Below are 16,371 nucleotides of genomic sequence, written 5' to 3' on the forward strand. Positions count from 1 at the left end.
CACAGTCTCTTCTAGCAAAGGACTTGCATGAAGTAAGTCCCTGTCTGGTACAACACAGAAAAAAAAATATGAAACTCAACAGGTACTGCACGTTCGGTAAGTGATGGAACACGTCATTACATCAAGCAATTCACTTTAACACATGCACTCACAAGCTCCTTCAGTACACAGAGTAGTTAACTACGACTTGTGGTACACGTGCTCAAAGGGTCCCGAGTCCTAAGACACCAGAACACAGGCTACCTTCACCCCCATTAACTGACTCTCCCTCTGCATAACCATCACCTGACAGTTTCACAGACCTAGTTTAATTCTTCCAGTAAACTGCTTTTGGAGATGATCAGCCTGTGTGGATCCTCCTCCCTTTTTTAAGCACACATTTATTGTTTCCATTAAAGAATATATATTGGTACCTTTCACCGACAGGGCAAGAAAAAACACACACGGGGGAAGATGATCTGGTTTTGGTAACAGTGTAACACAAACAAACAAGTAGAACCCAGACATCATATCACATCTACTATAGCTCCATTCTTGTTTTCTTCCTACTATGCTGATTGCTTTATTTGCCTTCATCTATACAACTTTACAGAGTGCTTCTCTCACGTCACAGCTTTGCAGGAAGGAAAACGCATTTCCCTTCTGGAAACACCCACCTCCACAACCTAGAGCAATTCAGATCCAGTTTCATTTTCTTTGGTGACTCCAATCACCAAGAAGGGACAATACTGCGATGATGTTTTGGACTACACTAGAGTTCCGAGCAAGCAGGGTTTAGAACTATCCCATCAGCAACTTGGAAGTTCACCCCTGCCTGGCGCTGGCTGCAGTGACCTCCCAGCCAACCGAGCAGTCTCCCGCACATGTAAACGCATGGGGCTGCCCTCTCCCCATGCCCTGAAGCTGCCAAGATGATGCTCTGCAGTTATTTGAAGCAATTAACACACACTCGCCTCACATTAGCTGCTCATCTCCCTAGGAAACCCTCAGCAAAGCCCAGCATCCACCACACCCTGGCAAGGAGCCATCCGTGAGAAGCCACCCGGCCCCCCGACGGTGCAGGAGCAGCAGCGTGGCCACAAAGCCACGTGCCTGCGAGCCCATAACCCCCTCCCCACTCCTTGAACTCTGCTTCTCCAACTGTCAGCAGCATTTGATTGAGTTGCAACCCCCGGTGCTGCCGCGGCCGCGCCGGGATGCAGCGGGCACGCTGGAGCCGCCGAGCCGACCTCTCGCTGTGAGCTTGCTGTAGATCTGCGAGTTCACTTCCTTGTCGCGCATGTAACATCTGATCTCCTCCGCGGCCTCTCGGATGACGGTAACAGCAAGCACAAATCCCTAAAAGGAGCATGGAGGGGGGAACAGAATGGATGCAAAGGTCAGGAAAAGAAATCACATCTGCCTCTAATAAGAGCAGCATTTATCAGTACCAATGCCAACAATCTGCATTTCCTTATTCTATCTTCTCTCACTAAATCATTATAGTGATGTTATGTGCTGCTGAGTGGAACTCCCAATAGCAAACTGACAACAGACCTGTTGTTTAAAAAACCCTGTGTTTTTTTCTCAGCATTACCACGATGCTCTGCCAGTACTTCCCCCAAAAAATCTTTGTAAAGTTTATCTTAAGAGTTTAAATAACACCCACTGCACATCACAGGTGAGTAACCAAGACTGAGAGGGGTTACACAAAAGTGCAGTGTAACACAGGATCCCTCAAATCTCAATCCGTCACAGAGCCATCAAAATTAGCTCATCTAACCTGGGAGACTTCTTCATATAGGAATCTATAGGAACACTTTTTCCTATATACAGATATAATGCATGTGTATACATACACTCAGCCTACACAAATAAGCACCCTAAATACATTAACGTGAACTACTCATAGTATAATTACACATTTGCCTAATTAGGGTTTCAGTCCTACTTTTCTGTGGATGTGAGAAGACATTTCATTCCTCTTGTCATGAGGAAAATGCCCACATCACATCACTATATAAAAAAAAAACCAAATGAACACAAAATTCTTCATGGGGCTAGTACTACAAAGCAGATTTTTCATTAGGCACTATTCAGCTCAGGCTCACTGAACAGTTAAAACACTCTTCATTCATTACAGAAGAAAAATGAACTTTTTACAACCTGTATGCTTGAAAATTGCAACCATGTACTGACTGCTAATAAGAAACTTCTTTATTTTAACAAGGGGGCAGGGTGATGTTAGAAACTGGGGGTTACATGAAAACCACATGAAAATATCTGTAAATAACCACCTATGCAAACAGGAGGCTTTGCCAGTGGGTTGTAATTTCCAACTTTAAGTAACTTCATTTTTAGAAAGAGCAGCTATGCATACTCCTCCAAAAACTGTGTGTATGAGCTCAAGCTGGGTCTTGCTATGGAGCATCACTAACACTAAATAACAATTCAAATGCTCACATATTTTAAAACAAAGAAAAATGCTGATGAATGACCTAAGAACTACTAAGACGGAAGGAGAGCAGTTTCCTTAATTATTAAAACACTGAAGTACTTCACCTGCCAGTTCTCACAACCCTATAATAAACCCAGAGAGTCCCTAATTCTAGTAGTAAGATCTAGATTAATTAATGTCAGTATTTAAATGCAATGTTGTGGGTTTCTGCAGTATGTAAAAATTAAGACACATGAAGAAAAACCCAAGGATGGGCAATCATTTTCTTAAAAAATGTCTGTATTCAATCCTCTATTTACAAACATTGAAAGTAATAAGCCATTAATGCAGTATTTTCAGAGAAACATTTCACCCCCCAGCATTCAGTACCACAACCATGTGTTCTGCACAACTGTGGAACATATCTTACCCATAATCAACAGATCAAGAAAAGAATGGACATTTCTATTTACAAGTGGCATTTGTGCCTTTAGCTAGAAATTCCTATCCGCTTTCCAAAATAAAACACAAAAGCATCAGTTATTTTCAACTCATGTTTCAGCTGCTTGAAGAGTCTTCAAATAATCACCCCAAAATATTCCCACATGTGCTGACTCACTGTGTCATCTCATATATCATTCCATCCCCAACACTCACATTAGCAGCCAGTAATGAACAAAGACCTTTCTTATCCTGCTTTCTGGCAGCTCATATGCCAAATTCTAATTGCTCACCTGGCAAAGACAAGTCTTAACTGCTTATAGAAAAGCCAGAGAGATCCTCTGTGTGCATGTATACTTTATTTACAGGACAGGATCTTATGAAACTATCAATAGAGTCATACAACAAATGCAGCATGGCATACACTTGAGGGAGAATTCAGTGCGATCCAGCCTTTAACACAAACAGATTTTTAGCAGCAATATCCCAAAGCTTTCTCCTTTGCTTCTTTCTGAATTTTAGCAGGAATTTCACTGTTCTGAAAGTATAAGGGGAAGAAAATAAGTTTCCTTTGTCACTCCTGAGCTCCCTCAATAAAGCCACAAATTTTTACCACCACCATTTCTCAAATCACTGCATAAGTAGTGTCTTGAAAGAGCCCTGTGCTTTTTATTTAAATCAAATTTCAGTTGGGTTTATGTCATTTCTTTAAAGTAAAAAGGATGTCTGTCCTGGGAGATTTTCAAAACTCAGATGAGTTAAACCAACCTAAGTTTAAAGACAGCCATGCTTTGAGCAGACAGTTGGAACAGAGGTCCCCCTGAACCAAAATTATTCTACAATACTATGAGCTGAAGTGCAGCAGAGCAGCTTTTCACATAGAAAAAGAAGTAAGTTTTACTGTGATAAAAAATGTAAGTACATATATTTAAGCATTTAAGCTGTTTAACTGGCTCACACAGTGCATTTTGTAGATTTAAGAAGCCGATTCCATGCAACTATTCCTTTTTCTGCACCGGAGTTTCTGCCTCAGAACTGGTTATTATTGATTTCCTTTCATTACAGGTGAAACACACAGCTATCAAAGGGCAAGTAGTTTTCAGGAAGGAAAGAGTATCTGCACCTTGAGCCAGTATAGACATCTCCATATATTGATTTTTATACATGGGAGGTTTGTGGTGGTGGGCTTCTCAGTTTTCTCATTTGTTTTTTACAATGTAGTTAAACTATGAAGCAGCCTGTTGACCTATCCCAAGGCAGCAGGTCAAACTGTTTGACAGGGGAGCATAATTTGCCATCGTTGCACATATGGCCACTCATTAAGGTCACTTTTGAAAGGTGCCCCTCGTCCTTTGCTGCTGTTGCCAGGCTGGTCCAGGCTCCCATAAGCGTGGATCACCCAAGGAGGGTGCAATGCCCCATGCAGACCACCATGAGCACACCCTTTGTTTAGATGCAGCTGTGAACAGCACAAACATTGCCAGGGAAAGATATTTGCTCCAGCCTCCATTTGTTTTCTCATGTTATTCACAAAGGCCTGCTGGCCTTGCAGTCACTGCATCCAGTGATGAAAACTCTGTGCCCATTAACATCTCACAAATGAACAAGTTGGGGGCAGAGTCCTCTCACATCCCTGTGAAACCTCTACAAAATAAAGCTTAAGTCCAAAACAGGCATCTACAATACAACACATACGGTGTAAGCCTGAAGAAATAAGCTAACAAAATTAGTTATGGTGCAAGCTTACACCCTACAGAAAGGGCAGCACAAGAAATTGTGTCAAATACAAACTTTCTTGAGTGAATAAGCCATAAATGACCTACCAGAGGAACCCAGTATGTGTAAAGTGCGCCAAGCCTCATTTCAACGACAAATTGAGAGCAGGCCAAAAGCAAGAAATAAAGGTTGAAGAAGTATTTGAACTGGTTGAACAGCACCTAAAAAGAAAAAAGGGAAGAGAGTAATGAAGCTCAAAAGTTACGAATATTAAACTAACAATCAAAAACATTTTTCTATGCTACTTTAGTGTCTAAATAACTTAGGGCAGTGTTAAAGTAGTCCAGGACAGATCAGTGTCTGGTTTGCTGCTGCCCTAAGGCAGCCTTTGCAGGAGGCCGACCAAACACAACCTAAAACAGCTCCAAGTTCTGCATCTGTCTACTGTAAAACCACTGAAATTAGGGAAAGCTTTCAGGTGGGATAAGGAAAAGCAACTTTCCTCACACTTACCCCAGGGAGAAACGTAAAAAAGTTGTACTTTTGATTGTTGATAACATTGCGAGGGTATCTCTGGTCTCTCTTCTCTGGATGGCCAAGCCAAACTGTACGAGGCCTCGGGTCTCTCCTTCCACAGCATCTTAAGCACTGACAACACCTATAGAAGGAACATTAATTAATAAGTTAATTTTTAACATAATTCTCTGATACACACACACCCCCCAGACCCTTGCCACCAGCCAGCACAACAGCTGAGCATCACTTCTTTCTCAGTCACCCCTTCTGGTGAGACTAGAGTTTGACTTTCTACCAAATACAGCCACTCCAGACCTGCCTTGCAGTCTACTGAGCTGCGAGCAAACATCTCATATGGTGTTGGAGCCATTACTACATCTTTGCTTTCAAGAAACCAACGTATGGAGAAGCATGAACCAATCACTGCTGACTACTGGGAGGGCTTCTACCTCCTGCGAATAAAAGAGCTCCAGGAAGCAAGGAGTATGGGGTACAGGCAGAAAGGTCCCCCTTGCACTGATCCTGGATTGCAGGTTTTATGCCACAAAGCTCTCATTAAAAAAGTAGCTGCAGTGCTTTCTAGTCTTTCTTCTGTTTCCTTGTTGAAACTCCTTGAAACTCCCTCAAACAAAAGGGGGCTTTCCCATTTACAAACTGAACTTAAACAGGAATGCATATATGTAGAACGATCTCATATGTCTTAAAGAGATGAGGTGGAGACAGAGATGCTTCTCTCCTTTCCTGCAACCCCTGCTTCATAGGAATTTGCACCTTTTTAACAGAAGAGTTTAATATTTGCATATTTGAATATTTGCACTTTAAAACAGTCTTGCCAAGGAATAATAATGTGTAATCCTTTAAAAATTAAACCTTACAAGGAATCTGAAAATGGATGGAAAATGATTACAGATTTTATTTTTATACAGTATTACAGTCATTAGCGGCATTTATGTTAATAGCAGATTTTGTGTTATCTACTAATGAATAACACATTCTCATTGACGAAGGACATGCAGATCCAGCCACAAGGTCCTGGTTTGTTAGTTTAGCTGTAGTCACTTACATTTTCAGCTCTTGAGATGACCGTCCCACTGCAGCACCACCGCAGAGTTCAGGGCAGCCCCAACCAATGCCTGGACCCAGTGCCATAAACCCAAATTGCCAGAGAAATGGATACAGGAATATAAATCCATCCTATTTTCAACCGGACTAGTCCAGTATAACCTCTGCTCTCTTCCTTTCCCTGTGTTTTTTTCTACTTTGTCAGCAGTATCTTTGTTCCTGCTCTTAAATATTGTCATGACACAATTATCCAGTTCAACAATCACCTTTTATATCTTGTAATGCCAGTTTCCCAAAACCCCCTTCAAATTAGAATAGGAACACACTGGTATCCTGACTATTTACTTTTTCAGCTCAGTCTTACATTAAAGCCATTTATTTAACATCATTTCTGGCCTTTCCTAAAAGTTACATGCGCATTCAGGAAAGCCAAACCAAGTTCACTAAAACTGATGTGGTCACTAAAGGATTTTCTCTTCTCTCTGGGGAGATATTTAGTATCTAGGATATGAGATGTGAGCTAAGCTAGCTGTGAGCGCCTGTTCAAACCACCAGCACACAACACCTCACCAAAGGTCCTTTCTGCAGCCCCGACACAGTCAGTGCCTCCACCTCTCCCTGGTGAAGGAGACAACCAGAGTCAATAAATAAATCCCAGCAATAGCATGTATTTGAAAATATCCAAGTTAAAAATCTTCTCTGGAACACAGCTGGGTGTCATACTTAAATAAACTGCATCCCCTGTTTTGGGAACAATTGCATGGCCTACAAGCTTCAGGCTAGAGGTTGCTTTTCTCAACCAAAAAGATGCTAGGATGAGGTGACAGGAAACATTCTGTAGAAGAACATGAAGGATTAGTGTGCAATTTGTTAAATAATGGTAACACCTGAGAACCAGGCTTTCCACAGGTTGCCTGCCACCAGCTCAGGGCACCTCATGGGGCCTTCAACCTGGCTGATACAGCCAGCAAAAACCCAGCTCTCACACAAGATTTAGTGAAGAAGACTGTGTACTGCTCAATGCAACAAATACTGACATGAGGCAATGAATCAAACAGAGCACGGTTACTTTGCAGGGGATGCAAGGACTTACCAGCAATCCCTCCTGTACCTTAAAAAAGCCTCTCTACTCAAGATTGCAGCATTGTGCCCTTCCAAAGCCCAGAAGGGTTATTTTTCTGTTGTCACTGCTTCTCACCGAAAGCCAATCTCTTCCCAATCCCTCTTGTTCCTTTAAAAACACACCTATTGAATTTCATTGACATTTGGGAAAGCCAGTGTCAGCTAGATGGATAACCAAAAGCTTCAGAGCTCTTACAAGCATCTTTCCAGAAACCACTGTTAAGATCTGTTCTTCAATCACAGCATTCGGCCACAAAAGTCCTATCAAATACACAGCTAACCAAAGGAGTAACTATTTAAGGAAGTACACAAAGCATTTGGCCCTTGAAGTAACCATCTTGATGGAATATACATGCAGCGTGTTAAAACAGTTTACAACTCACTACACAGAAGGTGGTTTCCTACAAAGATTCCGAGTTTTATGTTTCATGCCCCACTGGATGCAAATAAACCGAAAGAAGAGTTTTCAGTTCAGTCGGTTCCTTCTGTACAGGAGAGGAATAGAAATCAACTTTGCTTCCAGAAGTAAAGGTTTCACCATGTGTTTCAGTGCTCCATGAGCTGACACAGACGTTAACTTCACAAGGCTGACTTGTAAGACAATTTCTCATAAGCTTTTAAAACTAGACATAAAGGGATTTTTGAAAAATCACATTACAGCAACATTATTATATTTCATGAAGAGTAACAGATAAACCCAGAAAAAGTGGATTTTCTCTAGCCTGTACTCAAAACCAACCTAAACCACAAGCATAGAGATGACACCCAAACACAGGAGAGGTTTCCTTGTTCAAGGGAGCTTTGAGACTGAACTGCTGACAAGACAGCAGAGTGCTGCATCGCACCCACACATTGGTACTGAAGGAATATGAAATCACAAGTTTTGGATGGTGCTGAACAGTCTCTTACCAGCTCTAGTTAAATCAAACCCTCCATTCTAAATCCAGAGTACGTAAAATCCCCCAATTTCAGTAACTATCCTACTGCTTTCACCTACATGCATTTATCACTGGCCTTCCAGAGGTCAGCTTTACCAAAGCCCCTGCAGTTGTCAACTTTGACTTGCAAACTGTTCATTTGCCGAAGAGGAGAAAATGATGAGAATGCAGGAAAGCCTGACAGAAATAAACACAGTGGGTAATGTGAACAGTTCAAAACACTGATACCTGTGATCACCTAGAGCAAACTACCGGAATAAAATAACTGGGGATGCTTTACTGTTCAGGCATCTGACATTCTACAGACTTGCAGCACCACTACTGCCATCTCTGCGTACCTCTATACAGACATTGCCTGTTACTCTGCATTTGTAACATTTCTAAGGCACGGGATTTCCATCTCTGACTACTCCCATAATTAGCATAAGTACCCTAAATGTAACCCACTCCAAAAACTTACACTTGCCCTTGAAACTATTGATTTTTGTCAAAAATAAAACCTTTTTTTTTGTTGTTAAGAAAACCTAACTCATGGATCTGTCTTCCCCACACAGCTGTGCGTAATACCCAGATCTGAAAGGCAGTTACCAATATGAGACAAACAGTATAGTGTAAACCACTCATATTTATAAACTCTACTACAGAAGCATATTTCAGTAGCTTGACACATTTTAATCCAGTTTTCTTTTGTGTTTGCAGATGAAGACCTAAGACAGCCACTTGCATCCCAAATATTTTTAATGGAAAATAGTGGTATTTGGATCACAACAGAAATTAGATATGCTCTATAAAAAAATATATTTTTTCCATGACAGAGAAAACACACAAGATTAGCCTTGAGTCCATGTTTGAATGACTGTGAATTCAGAATGACCTCTATGATAAGGCTCTAAACAAGAGGCTTTGCCCAAGGGAGCAAACTTGGTATCCCCACACCCTATTTCATCATCAGAACATGCTTCCCAGTTACAGAAAGAGTCAGGCAGTCCTTGTAATGAGACATCTGAAACCAGTTACCTTTGTTTATTTTTTAGGTTGGGCCTCTTCTAGGGATTGTACTCAACAGCAGAAATACCTACCCACCTATACCATAATATTTCCAATAGGATAAGACTCAAAGAGGGCACTACTACAATTTAATATATTTTTACTTGTGCTGAGAGGTGTTTTTTTAAAATACACTATCACACTCCAAAGAACTTTCCAAATATCTGGGCAGATCTTCAAACCAGTGCCTAAATCTCTAAAGCAGATTTCTAGCCATTTTAGTAAGTTCAGTGACTTATCAGTGTTTTTTTCTTCATGAATGTGTAAGAAAATGGCAAATGAACCCCACAAAATCAGAATGTTTTACCTTAGGAAGAATGTGCTCTGCCCATCTGCTTATATGCAATTATACTGCTTTTAGTATTTTCTTTTCCTAATTACTATGAATTCACTAGTCTGTGAATGCTAACGCCTAGCTCTGCAAAATTGCTTACACTTGTGTGGTTCTAAATGAGAGGGCAGATCCCAATACTGACAGCACAGACAAAGGCAGGGAAGCAGAAGGCAATTGCACAGAAGTAAAATTACCCCAAATTTAGCACATATTCCAAGCCCTGACCTCTTGTAGTGTTCCCAAAGATACTTGTTGCTTTGAGAATTTTAATTTACAAATGCTGTGTTACTATAAGTTTTAGAATCAATCTAAAAATAATGCAGATCCAAGTATAAGCAAGAAGAGACATGGGAGAATCTGCTGTGAGAAAATAACAGTTCTGTGATATTCCTGCCTGGCTGGAGTCACCGTTTTCGCAACCTCCTGAAATACAGGGAAAGCAAACGGCAAACTGAATTAGGCAAACAAAAGAAAAACTTCCTGCCCAGCAAGCTTTTGAAGGTGATTGCCTGTAGTATCAACGCTCTAGTAAAGAATACGCAGCAGTTCTACTAAGAATTCTCCTACATAGCATGAGGCTTCTCTGCAATGTAAAGGAATCCATTGAAAATACCAAAGTCAACCAATGAACGCAATACTACAACCAGCAACAACAGAGTCACAGTTGCAGTTGCAACTCCCCAGTTAAAGTTGCAACACTTTAACTGGGGAGGTTTATCAGCGCTCAGGAATCCCATTACATCATTGCTGGAGCCTTCTCCAGAGCCTGCGATGCTTAGCAAGGAACTTGTGTGCCAGTGGCTGGAACTCAGCAAATGATGATGTTTATCCTATGTACATTCAAAGAACCCCAGAGAGTTTTATCTTATGAGGGCACCTAGTCAACCCCAGTGATGGCATTTAACTCCTACCTATCCTGTGACCTGGTTTTTCCCTCTTGTCCCACAAACCACACAGCACACTGCCTGTGCTTTGCTGGTTGAGCAGAGAACAGAAGCCCACAATCCAAACAGTGTTATCTCTGCATACTAATTGCTCAAGTGCCAGCCCATGCTTATTGAAGTAAGCTAGAAAATGAGGTTTTGGTAAGAACACAAGACATTTCCAAGCACAGAACTATGTGCTCATTCACACGTTTATCACCAACCCCAAAGATACTCAATTGCCATAATTTTTATGATTTTTATTTTTTTTTCCAAACTTTTTAATGATGTTTTAAACTTCATTAAGGAAGAATACATTACTAAGTCCTTAGTCCTGCTTTAAAATCCTATCTATGACATCTGTGACCCTTACAAAACTTTACACAAAATGGGAGTGGCTGCAATGGCAGATCCTGTTTTCAGACTAATGGCATGTTTCATTGATCTACCCAGGGCACATTCAGACAGCACAGCTTCACTACCTGAACCCTTTCTGCCTTATGTGTGCTGATGTTGCAATGTGAGTAAACACTGGTCTCTACAGCCGCTTTTATTACTGCACCAGGTTGTGTTAGCACAACACACGGTATGACACAGTGAAAGCCCAGTGCTCACCTGCACTGCACGACTACTGTGTGCTCACAGGAGCCAAAGAAAAGCTCTCAAAGGTGCCAAGGACTCGTACTGCGGGGAGAGTCAGCCATGCTGAGGGCTGAAGTCCTGGGCTGTGTCACTAAATATCTGACTTGGGGTGCCCACTGCTGGGAGGACAAAACACAACTTGTACCAAGAGTAAAGAAGAGGCAGAAAGATGGGTGGTGAACCTAACAAGGAACATTTCAGACAGCCTCCTTTTCCCTTTCTCCTCTGGAATCCTAACCTCGAGAAAAAAAACCTATTCTGACAAATCCATTCAGTGGGGTACCAGAAACAAAGAACTCTGAGCACATACAGAAAGAACACAAATGTGTTTTCAGATTAGTCTGGTGCTCATTAAACAGAAAGTCCTTTTGTGACCGGGGCTATCAGCTTTTGCCAGCTAACTTACTTGCTCCTTCCCAAGAAGAAATTCCCAAAGAATTTTACAGCCATTGCATAGTTCTGTGATTCTACTGTTTCTCTGGATATCATCCCTATTTTGGGTATCAAGCTTAAAGACCTGGATGAGGAGGGAAGGGGCTGCTCATGCCATCACATTACTCCAAAGTTTTCTGCTCAGAGCAAAGTCAGTGTCACTGGTGGAAGTTGGCTGTTTCTGGCAGAAGAGAACTATTGCTGTTATTAGGAATAATAAAATACTTCCCATCAGAATCAGAAGACTACATCCTTGAAAGGGAAAGAAAACTCATCTAAAAAAAAACAGCCGAGAGTTTACATTGCTGCTTAGAGAGGCTCACAAAATTAGCATGCACTTTTCAGGAATGGGAATCACAAAGTTACCGAAATGTGAGAAGTCTTCTATAAAAGTTTAGGAGGCATACACATTCCTAAACATTTCTGCTGTTTTGCAGCTGAAGCACTGAAGAACAATATTGCAACAGCCCCTCAAGTACAGTAAACTAGTAAGTCACTGTACACCATGAGCTTCTTAAAATTACTGTCTTATAGAAAGAACATGAAAACTATATGAAAGCAGCTTATATGGGGAAGCTCTTCCAACACTGTTATTCACATTTTAAATCATACCATGGCAAAAATAATAAAAAAGCCTAACTCACAAATCCCAAAATAAAGTCGCAACCACTCAAAAGCATCTCTTTCAATGTGAACTGCATCTGAAGCTTTGAGCCCTCTAAGTGACACGGCCCTTAAACCTGCACAGGGATCTGAATGAACAGGAGGTGCTGAAGAGCACATCTACTGTCTATTTAACTTGGGATTGTATTTGTTTACAAAAACACATTCTTAGTGATGAGGTAAGAAAAGTAACGGGACAGACTGACTGTCAGATGCTAGATTAACAGGAAATGCAAAGAAGCAGGTTTTATTTATAAATGTAGCACGTTTGATGGAGAAGTATTTGAGAGAGCAAATTAAAAATGCTTTCATAAGCAAAACTAATGGAAACAAAAACTTGTCATATATGTCTAATGGGAAGTAGTATTTGTCAAATTAGTGCTGAAGTTCATCTACATATTTCAGGGGTGTTGGAACTAGATGATCTTAAGGTCTTTTCCAATCCCAAACATTCTATGATTCTATCACTCCTACAACAAGTACTCTTCTCCAATGCTGTTTCCACGTTTCTCAAAGGCTGTGTGTTAAGTTCTTGGCACCTTTAATACACAACCAACCTTCCACATTTTATTATTTTAAAAGTATATAGAGAATTTTCCAGCGATTAAAAACCAGAGCCATACACAACTACATAGCTTTATTCTGCACCTCTACTTGATCCCAACATCCCCATTTCAGACCTGGGGGTAAGCACTGCTATTCCTGCAGCCCACCCCTGCCCATCCACCAAGAACAGTGGTACAAACCAGCTTGTCTGTGGGAAACCAGCCCAGCTTCACACGTGTGGAGGCACACCAATGTGCAGGAGCAACCATCTCTCTCCGCTGACTTTGAAAAGGCATTTGCCACTTAAATAGACCCAGAATACACTCACATACAAGGGGCTGGCCAAACTGTTACTGTAAAGCTCCTGCTTCCCTGTCTCATTCCCCGTTCTTCCCCCCACATTTTTGGATCAAGGCCTTTTTCCATTGCAGATGCAGCATAAGCACAGCAGTTTGCTGGTTTCAAAAAGAGTGCCTTGCAGGACTGTGGACTGAGACATAAGCTATTTAGGGAAAAACTTGTGTCATGCACTAAACACAGCACTTGGGGTGCTTCAGGAACTTGCAGCTCCCTCCCTGGCAGAGCTCAGCCCCTGAGAAGCTCAGACTCGCATGCCATCCCACAAGCAGTCCTGCTGCAGTTAATGCTATCCATCCCTCCTCACTGGCACATACCTCAGAGTGGTTTTCAGAGGGCTGCAATGTATTTGGAAGGATATGGCTGAATTCAAGGCATCCAGCTGCAGAATTCTGAGCTTAGCCTTTGATTGCAACAAGGAAGATCCACATTAAAGTTATGCTCAGGAACAGATAACCATGTCCCCTGCTGGTTTATTAAGCACATGGTTTTTCTTCAACACATCCCAGCTATCTGTACCATCATGCATCTCTGCAAGGATACTGTGAGTTCCTCTCTTGCTTCTCTTCAAAGCACAGTACAGTCTTAGGCTGTAATGAAAGCTCTGCTTGGGTGACACCTGCCCTATGTAAGAATTAGGCATTTCTTACTTTTTTGTTAACAAACAAGAAGATTTCTATGAAGTCATTCTGTACATGAACAGAAATCTATTTGCCACTCCAGAAGACAACACTGACAAAAATATCTGTCCTGAGAACTTGCCCCCACTGCAGAAACTGCAGTCAGGGCTATGCTAAGTTGAAGCCCTTTAAGACGTTCTTATCCCTGGGTTTTCATATGTATCAAGGGACATAACTTAGAAGGCTTCTCTTTGGGTTTTTCTCAGCATAAACAGAAGAAATAAGGTCTTGATTATGGCTTAGGATTCCCGGGAGTCCATCCTCAGTAGGACACTAGGGATGCTGCCTGACTTGCTGGTCAATTTCTTCTTTGGCTTATCATACTGGTTTGGGTTTACTTGACTTCAATGCTTTACTATCCACACTATGCTTCAATCAAACTACTAACATACCACAGGCTGGCTACTTATCAGTAAAACAGAAGTTCCAAATATATAAGTCCGATCCCCAGAGTTCCTGAACCAAAGGGAAACCCCAAATCCACATTATTCAGACTGCCATTGAGAAAATTCCTAGGCAATCTTCCTTCACAACTACCAGAATTTCTTGCTAACACTGGTAACATCATCTCTGTGCCTGCTAATCAGCTAGAGTCCCCAGTCAATGAAGCATAGCCGAGGTTAGAGGAGGGCAATTTCTGTTAGACATTACTAACCACTTGTAGTACCCAAGAGTACCCAAGTACTTGGTGGAGATTAGAGAACTTTAGGAAAAGCAATCATTCAAGAAGCTTTGAGAAATTTCTCAGGCCTCCATCTCTCCCTGATCCCTTTCAATCACATCACTAAATTTAATGCCATGGTGGCTGCACCTTTGTGGAACTTGCCCAATGATGCATGTGACAGATACTTGCTGCACCACACACACCTCCCAACTCTGTATCAGCTGGCATGGATATTGCTACATCAAGTACAAGAAACAATGCTGTTAATAAGAAATATTTCTAATAATGAATAAACTACGTAGAACAACTGCAGTTAGAGGAATCAGAAAATATCAGCCAAACACATAATAAACAAGTATCAATCTCATCTTGCTCTAACAGTCAGGCTACCCTTTGGTATTTTGATTCATTTGACTAATATCACTCACCACATTTTAAAAACCAAACCAAATTACCCAGGGACAAATGAAGCACTGCAATAACTGACAGCCAGGTAACCCTGCACACCCCACTGTGTACAAACCAACCTGCCTGGATAGAGGTGCAATTTCCTAAAAGAAAGTAAGAAATCATTTATTTTTTCTTATTTAACTCCCTGCACGAGAATACCAGTGTAAACACACATAACCACCTCCTTCAGGACCACATCCCATGCTCGGGATATTGCACCACCACACACCAAGGATACTGTATTGCTTTAACTGCTACAGTTAGACAGAGACCTTTGTTACAGCTCTACCATTTCTGGTCCAACGCAGCGAAGCCCGAGCGCTCGCTCCAGCACCAGCGGGAATTCAGGGCCGGACCGCGTGCAGGGGCGAGCCGGGCCGCCGGTGACTCCCCGCCCGGCGCCTGCTGTCCGGCCCCGCCGCCCCGGCACTGCTTTGTCTGGAGGGCTCCGATGGAGCAGGGCGATGAGGACAGCGGCCGATTCTTCCCCACGCAAGGGGCTACCAACCGGCCCCGATGGCCGGCTCCGCTCTGCCCAGCCCCGGCGGCAGCAACGCCCGGCAGAACCCTGCCCTCCGCCCGGGCGTGCCACGGCAATGGCGTCAGGAACAACCTGTCAGCGCCTGCCTGCCTGCCCCCCCTCCCGCACTCCTCCTCGTCTCTCCAGCCTCGGACCGCGGCCGCGCAGCGCAGGCAGATGCGGCTCCCGCCCGCCTTCCGCTGAGCCCCGCGCATCCCGCAAAGACCCCCGGGAGTGCGGGCCCCGCCGCCGCCCCGAGGCGGGAGGGAGCGGGGTTCGCACCGCCCGTCCCCCGCAACGCAGGCGGCGGCCATAAGAGGAGCGAGGCCCCAGGCCCGCGGTCAGCGCCGAGCGGAGCGGCTCACCCGCTCCGGTGCTTGCTGTCCATCCGCTTCTTCTGCCGGACCGGCTGCAGCGGGATGTTGTCGGTCATGGCCGCGGCTGCCGGGGCGGAGCGGGGAGGGATGCGCTTTCCAGCAGCGCCTCGGCCCGGCCCGCCGCCGTCTGGCGGCTCCGCCGAGGGGGCCGGGCTCGGCGCCGCCGGGTCCCAGCACGCAGGTGCCGCCCCACCGCGCTCCGCCCCCGGTCCGGTTCGCTTCTGATCCCCGGCACCAGCCCGCATCTCCCAGCTCCGTCTGCAACACCTAGAGAGCCCAACACAGCCCCGCAAGGTCCGGCACCTGCTCTGTCTTTAAGCCCGCACCCGCCGCCCGCCTCTGGCTCCATTCTGCCCCTATCCCTCCGTGCCCCGTCTCAATTTCCCATCCTGGTCGCGCCTGGGTTTCACCTCAGGCGGACGGCCACGCAACATCCCGAGCGTCCTCATCCTTTTGCAGCCCGCACAGAGGTGCAAATTCTTCCCTCTTCTTTAGAGAATTCTTCAACCTACGTTACAGGGCGGT

At 43.5% G+C, this 16,371-nt stretch overlaps 1 protein-coding gene across 1 annotated transcript in view; it reads right to left on the minus strand.

The window, feature by feature from the left end:
* ATP9A (ATPase phospholipid transporting 9A (putative)) overlaps positions 1-16,067 on the minus strand; it is a 62,647-nt gene extending 46,580 nt beyond the window's left edge. The window contains exons 1-4 of the mRNA XM_061441828.1: positions 15,835-16,067; positions 5,087-5,231; positions 4,681-4,794; positions 1,230-1,338 (exon numbers count right to left, since the gene is read on the minus strand). Coding sequence (XP_061297812.1) covers positions 1,230-1,338; positions 4,681-4,794; positions 5,087-5,231; positions 15,835-15,902 — 436 coding nt within the window. The 5' untranslated portion in view covers positions 15,903-16,067. The remainder of the gene's footprint in view (positions 1-1,229; positions 1,339-4,680; positions 4,795-5,086; positions 5,232-15,834) is intronic.
* Between the last annotated feature and the right edge of the window lie 304 nt (positions 16,068-16,371).

The sequence above is a fragment of the Pezoporus flaviventris genome, unplaced genomic scaffold (genome assembly GCF_033815535.1).
Source record: "Pezoporus flaviventris isolate CSIRO_AGI_PZ_B2104156 unplaced genomic scaffold, CSIRO_AGI_Pfla_v1 ptg000213l, whole genome shotgun sequence".
Lineage (NCBI taxonomy): Eukaryota > Metazoa > Chordata > Aves > Psittaciformes > Psittacidae > Pezoporus > Pezoporus flaviventris.